Genomic DNA, 17,080 nt, shown 5'->3' with positions numbered 1-17,080 from the left:
CCCACCAGAAAATGTGCCTTGCAGCCCTTTGACAGGACGCAGTTTTAAAAGATCAGTTTTTACAGGATCAGTAATTTATTTAGTTTGCACCTGATTTATGCCACATTCAAAAACGAAACAAAAGTGATTAAAAATGACTGGGGGCGAAACAGAATGAACACCTTAGTAATGCTCTCTTCCTGAAGCACAAGGAACCATTTCCCTTCCAGGGAATAAAAGTGTGAAAGGTATATAAGCTAAAATCCCCTTGGACTGCGATATGGGTAAATCTTTGAAGCTTCTGATTGCCACTTTCTTCACACAGGTACAAACCTTCAAATGCATATGCAGTAAAATTCCCTTCCACTGAGGACCCTGCTTAATTGCAACTGTCAACGCATTCTAAGCAACAGTATTCTTCTTACTGAGGAACCACTGGACCACTTCTCTTTCCCCTTAAAGAATTTCTTTCCCATTGCATTCCAGACCCATGCTATCTAATCCAGTAACCACTAGCCATGTGTGGCTACACAGCATTTGAAATGAGACTGACTAGTCAGTATTTAGATGTGCCCTAAGTGTTAAAATATGCACCAGATTTCAAGGGTTAAGTATTTAAAAATGGAATGTAAGGGCGCCTGGGTGGCTCAGTCGGTTAAGCGTCTTGACTCTTGGTTTCGGCTCAGGTCATGACCATGAACCTGTGGGTTCGAGCCCCGCATCAGGCTCCACGCTGACAGCACAGAGCCTGCTTGGGATTCTCTGTTTCCCTCTCTCTCTGCCCCTCCCCTGCCTGGGCTCTCTGTCTCCCTCAAAACAAATAAATAAACTTAAAAAAAAAAGGACATGTAGAACCTTGGGCAAATTATTTTCAAACAAAGACTGTAAAATATCTTATTAAATTTTTAAATTGATAAACACATTGCTATGACAATGTTTTTGGATACATGAGGTTAAACCAGATACACTGTTAAACTTAATTTTACCTGTTTCCTTTTACTTTTTAAAATGTGGCTACTAGAAAACTTAAAATCATATGTGTGTCAGGAATTTTATTTTGATTAGCCAGTGCTGTCCTAGATGAAGTCCAGCATTTTGCTTTCTATCTCAAAGCTTGTCACACATGCTCTCTGAGGACCTTCAGTCCCCTGTGGGTTCAGCCCACCCCGCTTTCATTTTGGCACACCTGTTGGAAACCCTCTCGCCTCACTCTTCCCTAATCCAGTCTCTGGAGCTGCACTACAAGCCTGAGATGTTTCTGCCCACCATCCTATCAAGTAATATCTCCTCTTTTATTTAAACAGATTCTTACTTCCCACCTCTTTTATGAAATTTTATGTCTTTTAATGACAACAGCACAGCTCCTGGAGGCCAGGCACGATGCTTGCTGTGGCACACAGTCCTAAATAATGTCAGCACATAGCCCTAAAATGATATGTGGAATGATGTCAACAGGAACGCATAGATGAAACTGATGCTCTCCTGCCCTCAGACCCAGAAGGACTATCTACTTGCAAACACCCCTCCGAGAAAAGATTTAAATGTAGTGCTCATATAACACAAGTCTTCCGGCTTGGAAACTTGAAACCGCCTGATTCCATATTAAACATTTCCCCTCTCCCACACTTTTTATTTTCCCTCGTATTTCCCTGACTACCTTACAAACTCCATTTGTCTTTGTAGTCCCTTTTCCTTTGCTGACACAGTATTAAATGCCGTGTGTGTGTGTGTGTGTGTGTGTGTGTGTGTGTGCGCGTGCGCGTGCACTTTATATATATATATATATATATATATATATATATATATATATATATTCATATAAACATATAAGCATATATAAATACCATAAATATGTATATCCCCATTCATTTCTCACAATAATGTACATACCATTATTGTTCCTATTGAAAGCTTAGGAAACTTAGGCACAGGGAAGTTTAGTAACTTACCTGATGTTACACAGATAGTAAGTGAAGAAGCAGGATTTGAACCCACGCTGCCTAACTCTAGAGCCAGAGTCCTTAACTGCCAGGTTATCCTGTCTCAGGGAGAGTATACACAAACACCAAGGCCCATGTAAGCTTGAAGCTGCTAGGGCCATCTGGTGCCAAGTGAGAGAAGCACCCTACCCCCAAATGAATCCTATGCAGGAAACGGAGAGTTGAAGGGAGACAGAGAGGAAGACAGAGAGAGAATGAGAGACAATATGAGAGAGAGATGATTATTTTATTGTTTTTGTTTATTTATTTAAATCCTTGGGAGAATACAAAGCTAGAAACTAACTTTGGTCTTTCTAATTATACAAGGACATAGAGTCTTTTGTCATTTATAGTTATGTGTTCTTAACCAGAAGGCTAACCCACAATTGTATACAAAGTTCTTTGCATATAACTTTAAAAGAACCATAAAATAATGTATAGGCCTATCTCTAGGAAGAATCTCAAAAGAGACCTTGGTTCTACCTAAGTGTCATGTATATAATAGCATCTCAGTCAAGTCTCCTCAGCTAACATAAGGTGGGACACTTACAGCAAGGCAGTTGCCATGTGGCTAGCTTATGCTAACATGGGTCTATCCCTGGAGCTATACTTCTATGAAGCAGATACACTAGTTCCTATATTAAGCCAGGTGCCACAGTGCCTAAAATCCCTTCATAAAAAAAATTATTAATTATAACTTCTAATCATCTTTTAAAATGCAGAGTGAGTTCTTACAAAATTAAAAACGCATGCTTGAAACGTAAGTGTCCATCAATGGATGAATGGGTAAAGAAATTGAATGCACTAAATACAACAGAATATTATTCAGTCATAAAAAAGAAGGAAATCCTGCCACTTGTGACAATGTGGATGGATCTTGAGGGCATCATGCTAAGTGAAATAAGTCAGAGAAAAACAACTACTGTACGATCTCACACGTGAAATCTAAAAAAAGAAAAGAAAAAGAAAAAAAAAGAGAAAAAATGAAATTTATAAGTAAAAAGAACAGATTGGTGGTTGCCAGAACCTGGGGGTAGGGGGTGAGTGAAATGGGTAAAGGGGGTCAAAAGGTACAAACTTCCAGTTATAAAATAAATGAATCCTGGGATGTAACATATATCATGGTGACTACAGTTAATAGTACTGTATTGCATATTTGAAAGTTGCTAAGAGAGTAGATCTTAAAAGTTCTCAGCACAAGAAAACAAATTTGTAGCTATGTATGGTGTTGGATGTTAACTAGACTTATTGTGGTGATCATTTTGCAATATATACAAATATCGAATTATTATGTTATAAACCCAACACTAACATAATATTATATCAATTACATCTCAATTAAAAAAAAAAGGAAAACGCACATTTATGGCATCTCTTTCTCCAAATCTCACTAGAATGATGGCTTCTCAGTCCTGGTTCTGTTTGTCTTCAGACCCATTTTCTTGTTCCCTTGTTCTGTCCTGCTTTATTATGCAAAAAGACTGCCTTCTGCTAGGCTGGGTTTCCTAGGTTTCCACAGTTTAGCAAATAGAAGCACTGGTGGGAGACTGAAGACTTGGGAGAAATGAGAAAGTAGAGGATTTTTCTCTCTGTCTGTCTGCCTCAGGTAGTGAACCTGGCAATGGCTGGGGTTCCAGCTACAACTAGACAGATCTACTATGGTTCCAGCTTCACCAGGTAACCCTGGCCCTTGGGCTCAGGTAATACCACCATCTCCCTTGGCTCTCAGCCTGGGGTAACAGAATTGATCATTTACAAAGTTAAAAAAAGGAAAAGAAAAAGAAAAAAAAATCTCTGTAAAGGATGAGTTTGGAAATGCGTTTTCATTCCACAATGAAAAGAATTAGACAGAAATAGAATCCAAAAAGAAAAGACTAAACTCCAAGAAGTAAAAATTTAGTTTGCTATACTTCTGCACATGAGATGTTGTTGAAAATGAGCCATTTCCATACTTAGGTTAATTCAGAGTACTGCCTTTTAAGTAATATTATCCAAGGATAGGCAAAAACAGCCTACAAAACAACTCTGAAGTAAGTGAGGTTTGGCATGGTGTATGTCATCTCCCACTTTGACAATGCCTACAACAATTTAGAATCCAGTGCCCCTGATGTCATTAAGGAAGGTGACATGTTAAAATTACCAATGCTGCATGGTTTCATATGTTATCTCTTACAGTTTACAGTTTATCTTATTTAGAAATGTAGTCATCTCCTGTACAATATAATGGTGAAGTGATTTCAGCATTTAGTCTGTCCTATCTATTCCCTGTCACTTCTGTGTTAGTACCCAGTGAGATAGGCTGCCAATCTTTGCATATTCTACTTCTGTTGCAAAGTCAGTTGCACGTTATTTTGGACTTTCAGTTTACTCTATGATTGTGTCTTTATTCAATATACTTTTTATTGCTATACAGGTCAAATATCATCCCATATCAAATTCCCTTCTTCTTCAGGGCACCTGGATGAATTATATTTTCCCTCCCCTCTGAAGTTAGACAACAGCATGTGACTAATTCCAATCAATGAATGCTATTTTCAAAATATCCATGTAACAAAAAAGATGTAAAGCCCCAGTTACTTGGCACATCCATTTCAAGAAGTATTCTATTCAAACCCAGTACCATGAAATAATATAATTTTTGAAACTTATTGTGATGAAATTCCTACTAACTCATCAGACTGTGAGCTCTTTAGGACAGAGCTCGCCTGGAACCCACAGGCACTAGATACTTAATAAGTAAATGAATGAATGATTCAGTGTGACTGAATGAGTGACCATAATTTCAATATCATGTCTTATTTAAATCATTCTTATTTCTCCTCTGGGTTCATTCGAACACGTCACCAATTTAGGAAATTAACCTTAAAAAAACCAGTTTATTCCTCAGTGAGGCTAGAAACAATATTCTGGCTTTTCAAAGGTTGGCATGCAGTCTAAGAAGGAAATGCCTGTGAGTTTTGCTTTCTGTTTCTGAACACTGTAAAAAGATGGGCCAGGAAGTGCATGCAATTTTACATTTGAATGTAATTGTGGTTTTCTTTCTCTGTTTGGGTTTGGTGACTTGAGGCTGTAATGGACTGAATGTTTGTGTCCCCCCAGATTCATATATTGGACCCCTAACCCCAGTGTGATGTTATTTGGAAATGGGGCCTTTGGGGAGGTAGTTAGGTTTAGGTGATGTCACGATATTAGACTCGGTGGAGTGCTGATAATGGGGTTAGTACTCTGATAAGTAGAGGGAAAGATATCAGAGCTGCCTCTCTCCCTCAAGTGAAGACACAACAAGGAGGTGGCTGTTTACAAGTCAGGAAGAGGGCCCTTACCAAGAACCAAATGGACTGGCACTTTGATCTTGGACTTTCCAGCCCCAGAATTATAATAAATGTCTGTTGCTTTAGCCATCCAGTCTATAGTATTTTGTTATAGCTGCTCAAGCTAAGACAGGGCCAAATTCTCATCTTCTCTCATTTAGAAATGCAATATTATTTGCATGTCACAGCCTTGCTTTCAGTAGGCAGCTTAAGATTCTGCTGCCTCTTTAGGGAAATTAAGCAACATGTCCATTCAATGATCAGCCTGACTCTTCAAGTATTTTCTAACTTCGGCAGTGAGGGTCTGTTCAACCACCATTGGTTGCAAGGCACTGTTTGCTATTGAGCTCCAACGTAGGTACGCTGCTCTTAGGTTTGAAACAATGCAAATAAATGGGAACTTTCACTAAATTCTAACAGCTTCTAATTTAAAAAATAGAGAGCTCAGTAATTCAGCCACAGATTTATTTTTAAAAATGCTCTAGATCATAGTAAAACCCATATGAATTTTTTTCACTTTTTTCACATGGTAAATAGAATTATTACATTGCCCTGATTTGCATCTTCCTTTAAGAGCAAATGCATTTTCCTAGAAATATGGCATTTTGCATTGGCAAATGGTTGCCACTTTAAACACTATTTAAGAAGTTTACTTGAAATTTCGTCTTTTTTTTTTAAAACATTTATTTATTTTTGAGACAGAGAGAGACAGAGCATGAACGGGGGAGGGTCAGAGAGAGAGGGAGACACAGAATCCGAAACGGGCTCCAGGCTCTGAGCTGTCAGCACAGAGCCCGACGCGGGGCTCGAACTCACAGACTGCGAGATCATGACCTGAGCCGAAGTCGGACGTTTAACCTACTGAGCCACCCAGGCGCCCCGAAATTTTGAAGTCTCACATCGGAATGCTGACTATTAAGTAGCAATCTGTTATATGCAATGCCTAATGAAAGTCTGCTGTCATAATTCACTGAAGTTCAGTTTTTACATCATTTTGATAAATTTATCCCGCTTACCAGCTTCGCCACAAATCATACCTAATGGTTGTCATGTGAAGTCAGTAAAATATCATATACCTTCTGATGACCTCTTTCCAAAAGTGCTTTTCCCTATTCACATTTTATCTGTCAAACAGCATTTTCCTTAAGAAGTAAATATAAATGCCACTATTGGGAGAAGCTACTGGCCTAGGACAAGTTCTAGCATTTAGTGTTCTGACATCTTAATTTGGATATCAGCCAAAGTCAATAAAACTTGTTCATGCAGAACCTTACCTGGTTTTCACCACATCGAGGGGGTGCATCAGGCAAATTTCTACAAGACCTGAAAGACGATAAAGAAAAGTCCAATAAACACTTATGTAAACACTGGTTCTTGTTTCCTTGACCCCATTGATTTCTCAAGTATGAAGATTCAAATAAAACTTGGGGCTTTGGAAATGGCAGCTCGTAGTCAGAGACTAGTAGCAAAAGACAAAAGTATGAGTGCTCTGGCACAAGCATGGAGGTGGGGCTGTAGGGGAAAGAAAATGCAAAAGGAATCAGATGTCCAAAATTCCAATCAACTAGGCAGGAACTATTGTGTACCATTCCAGTCCAATAAATAAATATATGTCAACGGAAAGGAGGAAAGAAAAGAAGGAAAGAAGGGAGAGAAGCTTGGTTTCAGCACTTCTACTGCCACTCACTAACATGACAAATCATAGCCTCAATCTCAGTGTGCATGAAATAAAGATAATGATGTATTTTATCTCCCTGGGTAGGTACAAGGCTCCAATGCATATTTAATACATTAACAGCTTAATAGAAAATATATATATTAAGTGTTCTTTGCATGCTAGACAGTATTCTAAGCAGTGCCTAGTTTATCTCATTTAATCTTCACAAGAGCTTGCTGGGTAGCAGGTATTATTATTCCCATTTTACAGATGAGATCATTGAGGCACACAAGGTTAACAACTTGTCTAAGATCTCACAGCTAAGAAGTATGCAGTAACCTCATAAAAAGCCCATGATCTTAACCACTGCACACTTAGAATTTCTATACCTTCTTGCAAATCCATTGTAAAGCCCTCCTGCTGTCTAACTGAGCAGAGAAGACTGCTCAATTACAAACTACTGGCATGTAACAATAGTAGCAGTAAAAATAGTATTATGTACTAGTGGTAGTAAAAATAATGATGGCAGTGATGGTCATTTAACACACAGTATCACAGGTATGCAAAACTACTAAGCAAGGTGAGTATGTATTATCTTCGTCTTTACTTGAATATAAGCAAACTGAGGTTGACAGTGTTGGTTGATTTGCCCAAAAGCCATATTATTTGTGGGTAGTTTCTTTTTTTTTTTTTTTTCAACGTTTATTTATTTTTGGGACAGAGAGAGACAGAGCATGAACGGGGGAGGGGCAGAGAGAGAGGGAGACACAGAATCGGAAACAGGCTCCAGGCTCTGAGCCATCAGCCCAGAGCCCGACGCGGGGCTCGAACTCACGGACCGCGAGATCGTGACCTGGCCGAAGTTGGACGCTTAACCGACTGCGCCACCCAGGCGCCCCTATTTGTGGGTAGTTTCTTAAACACAGACCACTTACCACTCTTTCCATTTGCAAACTAACTCAATTTGAGCTTAGCTGTGCTTTAGTTCACCTTCCCCATTCCATATTTATATATACAAACGTCTCTTACTCCCCACACTGGTAAGGTCCAGTTAGCCCAAAGTTCTTATGTATTGACCGAAAACAACTGTCTTCCTTTGGCTGAAACTAACAGGATCCAATATTAATGCCTGTGCCACAGGTTTCCCAGCAGGAATGCTCTTTAGTGGTTGGTAACCAAATCACTGACCCAATCAGTCCCATTGTCTAGAGATGGGAGGAGAACGATGTAGGACAGCAGAGGCAACAGAATTGCTAGGCACAATAGTAAAGCCACTGGGCACTGTTTTAACTTCTGAATAAGATCTGTTACTCAGGATTGCATGGGTGGGTTTCTTACTTGCAACCAGGAAAGTCTCAGTACATTTCCTCTTGCTTTAAAATTCACATTCACCTTGAAGTAAGAATCAGGTGACCAGAGTTCTCATCCTGGTGCCTTCAGGGAATGAAAACTTACCCCTGAGGACATCAGTACCTTACCTATAAAGGGAAAAGTTAAATGGTCTATCGTACCTTTAAGGTACTATATGTTTTACTTATAATTCTAACTTAAATGTTATTACATTAGCTAGAAAAGGATAAAGCTGTAATTTCATAAATAGGATTTACCCTGGAAACTGAGACGTATAAAATATAGTTCTTACCAAGCAAGAAGCTTCTATTAAGTGCACTTATGTGCATCTCATGAGCATAAGGTAGTAAGATACTCAGAATCAGTTTAGCAAAGCAAGGACAGTTTCTCCTGCTAACATGGCATTAGAAAAGAAGCAACATGTTAAACACCAAATAGCACTAGTTGATACATTTCTCAAAAAATTACCACAGGAACTAACAATCCCAACAACTTATTAAAACCAGTAACAGAATTCATAGAATCTATTCACATTTATCTATACCTATTTGCAAAATTTTCCTCGTTTCCTGTTTGCTAATGGGCATTTCTGGTAGTAAGTAGGTAACTACCTTAGATTGTTATAGTTTTCTGGTTACTTAAAATTCTTTTCCAACCTCTAGTATGCACCAAAACATTCATTTTTTCCAACAAGCTTACATTGGTTGTCTTTTATGTGTCTGGCATTGAGGATAGAGTCTAGTGAAGGGAATGGACACACAAGAACAAACAATAATGCACGGGAGGAGGTGCAATGGTCAGAGTTTATGGGAACACAGCAGAGAGAGGCTCCTGATACAGCCTGGAGTTGGGTGAGAGGTGGAAAGGGATTCGAGGCCGAAAGAGGACAGAATGAGCATCAGGCATGGAGGAGACACTGCATACAAAAAGAAGGAAAGAGGAAAGAACAAGATAAGCATTGCAGTAGCTGAGGGTTGAAGGCAGGACATGGCAAGAGATGAGGCTGTAAGTGTATAGGTCAGGGTCAGATTCATGTTCAGGCACTTGTAATTCATCCTACAGGCCATAAAATACCAGTGAAAGATATTCTTAAAAAATAGCTCTTTGGTTGTTTTTTCTTATTTCTTAATGTATCCATGTTTATTGAAGACATTCTGAGGGATTTTACTTTATTTTATTTTAATTTTGAGAGAGAGAGACAGACAGACAGAAAGAGTGCAGGAGCGTGAGCAGGGGAGGGGCAGAGAGAGAGGGAGAAAGAATTCCAAGTAGGCTGTGCTCTGTGAGGACAGAGCCTGCAGTGGAGCTCAAACTCACAAACAGTGAGATCATGACCTGAACCAAAATCAAGAGTTGGACGCTTAACTGACTGAGCCACCCAGGCACGCCTATTTTATTTTATTTTTAAAGTAGGCTTCATGTCCAGAGTGGAGCCCAACACAGCGCTTGAACTCACGACCCTGAGATCAAGACCTCAGCTGAGATCAAGAGTCAGATGCTCAACTGACTGAGCCACCCAGGTGGCCCATATTGAGAGATTTTAAGAAGAAGTGAGATATTAGCCTCTGTTAACATGCTCTCCCAACAATCTAATAATATGTCTACTAATCCTCCCACTGTTCCCAATCACACATTCACATGCAAAAACATGAGCACTGAGGCTCCAACTGCTACCCTTTGGTTACCAGTAAAAGCATCATCTCTCATCAGAGCATAGATGGCCCAATGTCTCATGTACCTGTAATGCCCATCTATACAGCTACCTACTAAATTGTAACTTGGCCAATAGGAAAGTAGGACTTAAATTATCAATGTAATTTGTCCAGAATCTCTTGGTTGTTCATTCATTGTCATCTTTAATCAAAACAAGTAATCTTGAAGAATTCAAGTGAGCAGCAAAATGCATCATAAGCAGAAAGGACAGATATGTTGGCAATGATATGGAAGTTTTGGTTTTCAATCAGAGTTCAGAGTTAAATCCAGATTGACTCAGGGTGAGAATGGCTGGTTGTTGGGTTGTTGTCCTCTACTGGGTAGCTAGGGGCTGTGAGATTCTGATAATTATTGATGGAAATAACCATAAAAGTAGAACAAGATGAATCATGTTGTCATAGGCCTAGATGTGACCCCTGGAAACTGAACTGTACTGTGTACTATTTGGCAATTCTATTATCTAGGATGAAGTCATTATCTAAATAATGGGTTAGAGGACACAGATTTAATGATTTCTCTTTTCTCATAAAACTCAAAGTTTAACATAGGCAAGAAGATGACTTTGAAATTGCCAACTCAAGACACACGAGTCTGAAAACAAATGAGACCTAGAAGTTTTGCTCTCACAACTTAGCATTTATTAAACTCACCAGCCACAGATGAACACAAAATAAAAAGGTTCAATCTCCTCAACCAATGCATAATACAAAAATGGTATTGCTAACTATCAACCATGGAACCAATTTCCTTGGGAAAAAAAGGTTATAACTTCATGATATTTGAGAAGGAATATGAAAAAGAAGTGAGAACCTACATAATTATAGATTTAGACCAGAGCTTTCCTTATAACTCTTTCTGGTTGTTTTTCAAATTAAATTATGTGCTTGATCTTCAAACCAGAAAAATAGACACTTTAGAGATAAAATATCTTCAAGATAGGTTTATTTTTAAATGTATTGGACTATCTGCATCTTTTATTCATTTTGTGGATAAAAAGCATAATCAAAACTTAACCAAATATAGTAAAAACTGTATAAAAACATGTTTAAAAAGTACATTTTCCAAATAACATGCTATATATAAGGAAGTTCAAGATATTTCATTTGTTATTTTTGAGGCAATTGCTTATTTATCACAGTAACAAGCTAACAAGAATTGCTATTAGATTTATTTAAATTAGATAAAAGACTAATTTTATAAGGCCAGGATTTATGAAAATTAAGAAAGCCCAAAGCAGATTGATATTGTGAATTTATCATATTGTAAATGTTTTCATTGTTCTTACAGATCCATGCCACTTCAGTGACCATGACCATTTCTGTATGATTCAAATGAAACTGGTAATGTGACCCAGTCATGAGCACAGAAAGGTATGAGCTAGCCCCTGAACCTTACCTTGGGGTTTCCCCTAACTGCTCCCTTCTTTCAACTGGCTTACATACATGATTTCACCTGAGCCAGTATTGCTGGAAAAGGACTAACATGACCTTGTCATAAACTGTCTCCCAGCCTCCATTTTTTTTTTCTGAATAGGACTCTTGGCCTATTTAACCACAAACTGTACTGAACATGTACCCCATCCTCTTCGTCAGATTTAACCTGAGCCCACATCTTTTCCTAAGAAGAGTACAGACACTATCATACAGTGATTTAATCATGATTGGTAAAAGAACAGTTTCTTCTCAGTGTTCAATCCTCTGGGCCTTTCCTTTTTCTCTGAAATGTCCTGTAAAGACACACACACACACACACACACACACACACACACACACTTCTTCCAAGAGTCCTACTTCCCTTCAGATCTCAATTTGGACAACCATCTTACCAGAAATCCTCGGGCAAAGACTGTTAGTTGTCCCCTAATATTCATCCCCTCCTTGTTCTTCCTGGCTGCCCAGAATAAATATTGCATTTTCCAGCCTCTCTTGCTGGTAGGCATTACCATGTGAGCAAGTTCTGGCCAATGGGGTATAAGTGAAAGTGGTTTGCGCACTTGAATACTTGAGCTTCTGAGAAGACTTCTAAAAATAGGGAGGCTGTTCCTTTCCTCCCTTTTCCTCCTTCCTACTGATGGAATGTGAACCTAGGGTTGGAGCAGGTATCTTGGACAATGAGGTGACTTTGGGCACACAACACAGCAACAGGACAGAGGCAGTCTCTAAATCATGGAGATCTGATCTATCTATCTCCAGGCATCCATGTTGGAGAGAAACGTCCATTTCTTTTAAACTACTGCTATTTGGGTTTTCTGCCATTGTACCTGAACCTGAATCTAACTGATATGCATGCCCTTTGTTGTGCTCCCACAGTACCTTGAACTTGTGTTATTACATGGCACTGCAACTGTGTTTTCTTGCCTAAAAGCTCCAGGGGGACAGAGACTCCACCTGCCTTATTCACCTTTGCATCCCATCACTTTGAATAATGGCTGGCACTCAGCAAGCTCTATAAAAATTTGTTGAATAGGGGCGCCTGGGTGGCGCAGTCGGTTAGGCGTCCGACTTCAGCCAGGTCACGATCTCGCGGTCCGGGAGTTCGAGCCCCGCGTCGGGCTCTGGGCTGATGGCTCAGAGCCTGGAGCCTGTTTCCGATTCTGTGTCTCCCTCTCTCTCTGCCCCTCCCCCGTTCATGCTCTGTCTCTCTCTGTCCCAAAAATAAATAAAACGTTGAAAAAATAAATAAATAAAAATTTGTTGAATAAATAAATTAAAGCTGATTAGGGTTACTGCCTCTGCCATTATCTCAGGTAATTCTCAAGATAAACTGAACTGACAGCTATTTATTCTACATTTATGTCATTAGTTTGAGTATTATACAAATAAGCAAGTAAGGACAAGAAATGTTGGTAAAAATTATATGAAATAAAGTACATTAAGTACTTGAATACAAAATTGCAATATTGTTCATCACATGCTCAGATGTTCAGCTACATAAAGAAGGCAACCAATCAGCACCTGATTGATTGACAAATAATTCTTGAGGGCCGTGTACATGCTAGGTGCTGTGCTAGGTGCTGGGGACAAAGCCTGAAGCACCATCAAGGGTGCCTAAAAGGCTGAAGGATTTCAAAGGTGGGCACAGGTACGACACATTGAGAAGGGCTTTCCAGGTAAAGGGAAGACATTGAGAGAGAATAGCAATCTGCATAAAACTGTTTCAGGCCCAGGGATTTAGTGCTGCTATTTACAATGCAAAATATTGCTATTTAATTTCTGTATCAATTCTAGTCTTGCATAAACCTTTACTTTTATCCCAAATTGACAACTGTCTTCAAGGAACTATATCATGGTTCTTATAAAACAAATGACAGAAAATACAGACACATATTTAACAAGTTTAAAGTAAAATTGTAATTCATCTGTAGTTTGAGTGTGCTTTATATTTGAAATTACTTGTCCTTGGTCACAAATCTGACTTCTGTAAGGTAGAGACACTGAAAAATTACATATATATATATATATATATATATATATATATATATATTTATCAATGTATCTATTTCCAGGAGGCAGTGTCTACAGTTCTCACCTACTTGCCCACGACCACCAACAGATATCTCAGCTCAACGATAGCCTTTTTCCTGAGAGCTGGAAGTAGAAGAATCACATAGAAGGCATCACTTTCCAGAAAGGATGGGATTGTTCTTTTTCATTCTAGAGATTTAAATGCTTACAACATAAAGCAAAAGATCTTTTTTTTCCCCTATCCCTTTACACCCTGGGCCACAGAAAAGAGACATTGGAAAGTGTCCTGCTACATTGATGGACTGATGACCACAGGACATATTTGACCCCTACTGACTCCTAATGGAATCCAAAAGTACAGAAACCTAGAATGCATCCCTGTGCTTTCCTTCCTGGCCCACCTCTGCTCTCACTCATGAACAGTGTTGCAATGGGCTTCAGTAACCTTTTTAGCAACGGGATGGGAGAATGTGGAAGACAAACTGGGTCCCTGAAAGTAGATTCAAACAGAGATTATTAAAGGCAGTGTTGAGTGATCTTTCAGTTAAAGGTCTTAATTTTAACTATAAACAATGTTTTTATACATTAATCTGTTCTAAGAAACATTAGAGAACAGAGTATTCTAAATTTACTCTGCCATCTTATCACCAAGTCAAGTCACTGTTATCTTTCTCTATGATTCCATTATATATACCAGTTATCAAATATTTAACATTACCAATTATGTTACATTACAATTCTATTACATATATCAAGAATAGCATTTATCATACCAAACTATGCCTAGCAATGTACAGAAATATGTAATGGCCTTTTTATACTTCTCCCCTACCCCCTACCAGCCATTGTAGTATTCAGCTCCAGATATTATAGTCTATGTGAAGGGCATCTCCTGGACTTGTGAAAATGCGTAGTCAAATACAAACCACAGTTCTTTGAGAAGAGGGAGTATTGCCTTTATCGGCCCACTGAGTAAACAGCATCAAATACATGAAAATCATTCAAGAAGTTCTCTACACTCACTCCCCTGGCGATCTCACTCCAACCCATGGTTTTAATCACCATCTATGTGCTAACAACTTGTCAATTTACATTTTGAGTCTAGACTTCTCTTTCAAATCTAGACTTAAGTATTTGATTGCCTATTTGGCATCTGTGCTTCAATATCTAACAGACCTCTTAAAATTCACATGCCTAAAACTAGACTCTGGACCCTCTTCCTTCCCACCCCTACTAAAACAAAACAAAACAAAACACAAAGCAAAAGCAATCTGCTCAACCTTAGACTCACTGTGGACTCCACTTTCTCTCAAAATCCTATACCATCCTATCAGGAAATCCCATTGGCTCTACTTCAAAATATATCCAGACTTCTACCTTCTCTCACTTCCTCTACTGCGCCTACTCTGGTCCAAGTCATGATCATCATTTCTCAGCTGATTAACTGCAACACCTCATTAACAGGTCTCCCTCCATCCACCTTTGACCCCTTCCATCTGTTTTCACCCAGCAGTCTGAATGATCCTTTTAAAGTGGAAGTTATTTCATGCCATTCCTCTGGTTAGCAATGGTTCCCCATGTCTCCCAGAGAAAAGCCATATGCAATCCTGGCCTGCATTCCTTCTCTCACCAATTTTCTTTCTACTCTCTCCCTCACTTTTTCCACTCAGCTACACTGACCTCTTCACTATTTCCCAAACTTGCAAGGACTACTTCAGCTTTCGGTCTTTGCACTTCCCATCCCCTCTGCCTGGAGTGCTCTTCCCCCAGTCTCTACTTGGCCAACTACCTTCACGTGGTCAATGAGTAATCGTGACCACTCTAACAGAGAAGCCTGCCCCTCTTTACCCCAGCACTAATAAAACTCTTCATGCTGGTCTGTTTCTTTTTCGATAGGCTGTATCAACTTCTAACAGAGTACATTACTTACTTATTATATTTATTGTTTTATATCTGTCTCCCCCAGTAGAATATAAGCTTCACCAGGGCAGAGATCTTTATCTGTATTGTCCACTGATATGCACTAAGTACCTAAAACATGCCTGACACCTAGAAGTTGCTCAGTAAATATTTGCTGAAAAAAGAAATCCCATTATATAAAATCTACAATGATAAGATTCCTTTTTAGTGATATATAGAAGATAAAGTTTTAAGAATTTAGTGTACAGAATGAGAACTCAGTCAGTCATTCAAGGAATCAATGATAATGCTTTAAACAGGGAGTCTGCTGGTAGGTTCCGAGTCCACACCTATCCCTAAGTAGAACTGGATTATTCCAAAGATAATTTTGGCAAGTAACATTTTATGAAGCAGAAAACATTTCAACATCTCTGTGAACTACAAAGGAATAGCAATGCAGACAAAGAATTGAGGCAGTCAAATCCCCAAGAGGTCAGTTATAAGCAAAATCTATGTTTTCCTTTTATCAAACCAAAACTCTTTGCATTGTTCGACAGTCCCGTCCTTAGCATTTTCAACTTAAATCTAAGACTTCTCTTTTGTTCTCTCAATTTCTTTTTTTTTTTTTTTAAATTTTTTTTTTCAACGTTTTTATTTATTTTTGGGACAGAGAGAGACAGAGCATGAACGGGGGAGGGGCAGAGAGAGAGGGAGACACAGAATCGGAAACAGGCATAGGCTCCAGGCTCCGAGCCATCAGCCCAGAGCCTGATGCGGGGCTCAAACTCACAGACCGCGAGATCGTGACCTGGCTGAAGTTGGACGCTTAACCAACTGCGCCACCCAGGCGCCCCTGTTCTCTCAATTTCTAACCCTGTTTTAACCATTACCCTAAATGATTTTGTATAATATGTTTAACTCTTGAAAATATAAATGAATCTTTTAATTTTTTTAAAAAGAACCACAGAGGAATAAATGGTTTCAAACTGTGCAAATTTGAAATTCAAAAATAGAACAGCTACAGACACAACTGATATTTTTTCATCTACTCTACTAGTCAAGCAAATCATTACAACATCCTATTTGATAGCCTGCCCAGAAAATGTGGTAGCCCTACTGAATTATAAGCAATGTGAGACTCATAAAGGGAAATCAAATATATTATGCTTTCCCCTAATAACAGTTAAGGCATACTACCTTTGTGGCACAGTAAATTAATACTATGCACACTGAATTGGCCAAATAGGCAATGTGATTTGGCAGGTTTGAAAGATGCTGTTAAAAGTTATGCTTTTGGGAAAGCCACAGCCTTTCTTGAAAAATCTTGAAGTGAATATTTTGAAGTTTACTGTTAGCATGTATCTTTATAAAGAAACTAACACAAGCAAGGCTGTTAGCATGTATCTAAATGAAGTACAACACTTTTCTTAGTGCATATCCCTTGTTCATATAGAGTTTATTATCTGAGTTAAGAATTTAGAAAAATATATTTTAGAGGTATAGTATATGTATATATTATGATCCAGAAATCATAGTAGATTCAGCATATACAAAGGATGAAGAAAAGTTGAGGCAGAGTTTAAAAACAAGTGAGTTTTTTTAAAATCACCCTTTGTATGCAAAGAAAGATTATGAAAAATTATGAAACTAATGAAAATCTCACTTATAAACAAAGTTTTTATATTAACTTTTTAAACTCCATTTCAGCTCAATGTAACATCTTTAAAA

At 38.6% G+C, this 17,080-nt stretch overlaps 1 protein-coding gene across 3 annotated transcripts in view; it reads right to left on the bottom strand.

Moving 5' to 3' along the window:
- Window positions 1-17,080, bottom strand: part of SLC25A21 (solute carrier family 25 member 21) — a 480,482-nt gene that overhangs the window by 185,250 nt on the left and 278,152 nt on the right. For all 3 annotated transcript variants that reach the window (XM_025919643.2, XM_086709897.1, XM_086709898.1), the window contains exon 2: window positions 6,544-6,592. In XM_025919643.2, coding sequence (XP_025775428.1) covers window positions 6,544-6,592 — 49 coding nt within the window. The remainder of the gene's footprint in view (window positions 1-6,543; window positions 6,593-17,080) is intronic.

Source organism: Puma concolor, chromosome B3 (genome assembly GCF_028749965.1).
Source record: "Puma concolor isolate L17-30 chromosome B3, mPumCon1.1.hap2, whole genome shotgun sequence".
Classification (NCBI taxonomy): domain Eukaryota; kingdom Metazoa; phylum Chordata; class Mammalia; order Carnivora; family Felidae; genus Puma; species Puma concolor.
Note: the sequence above shows the minus strand (reverse complement) of the source record. Positions and strands in the feature narration are given on the sequence as shown.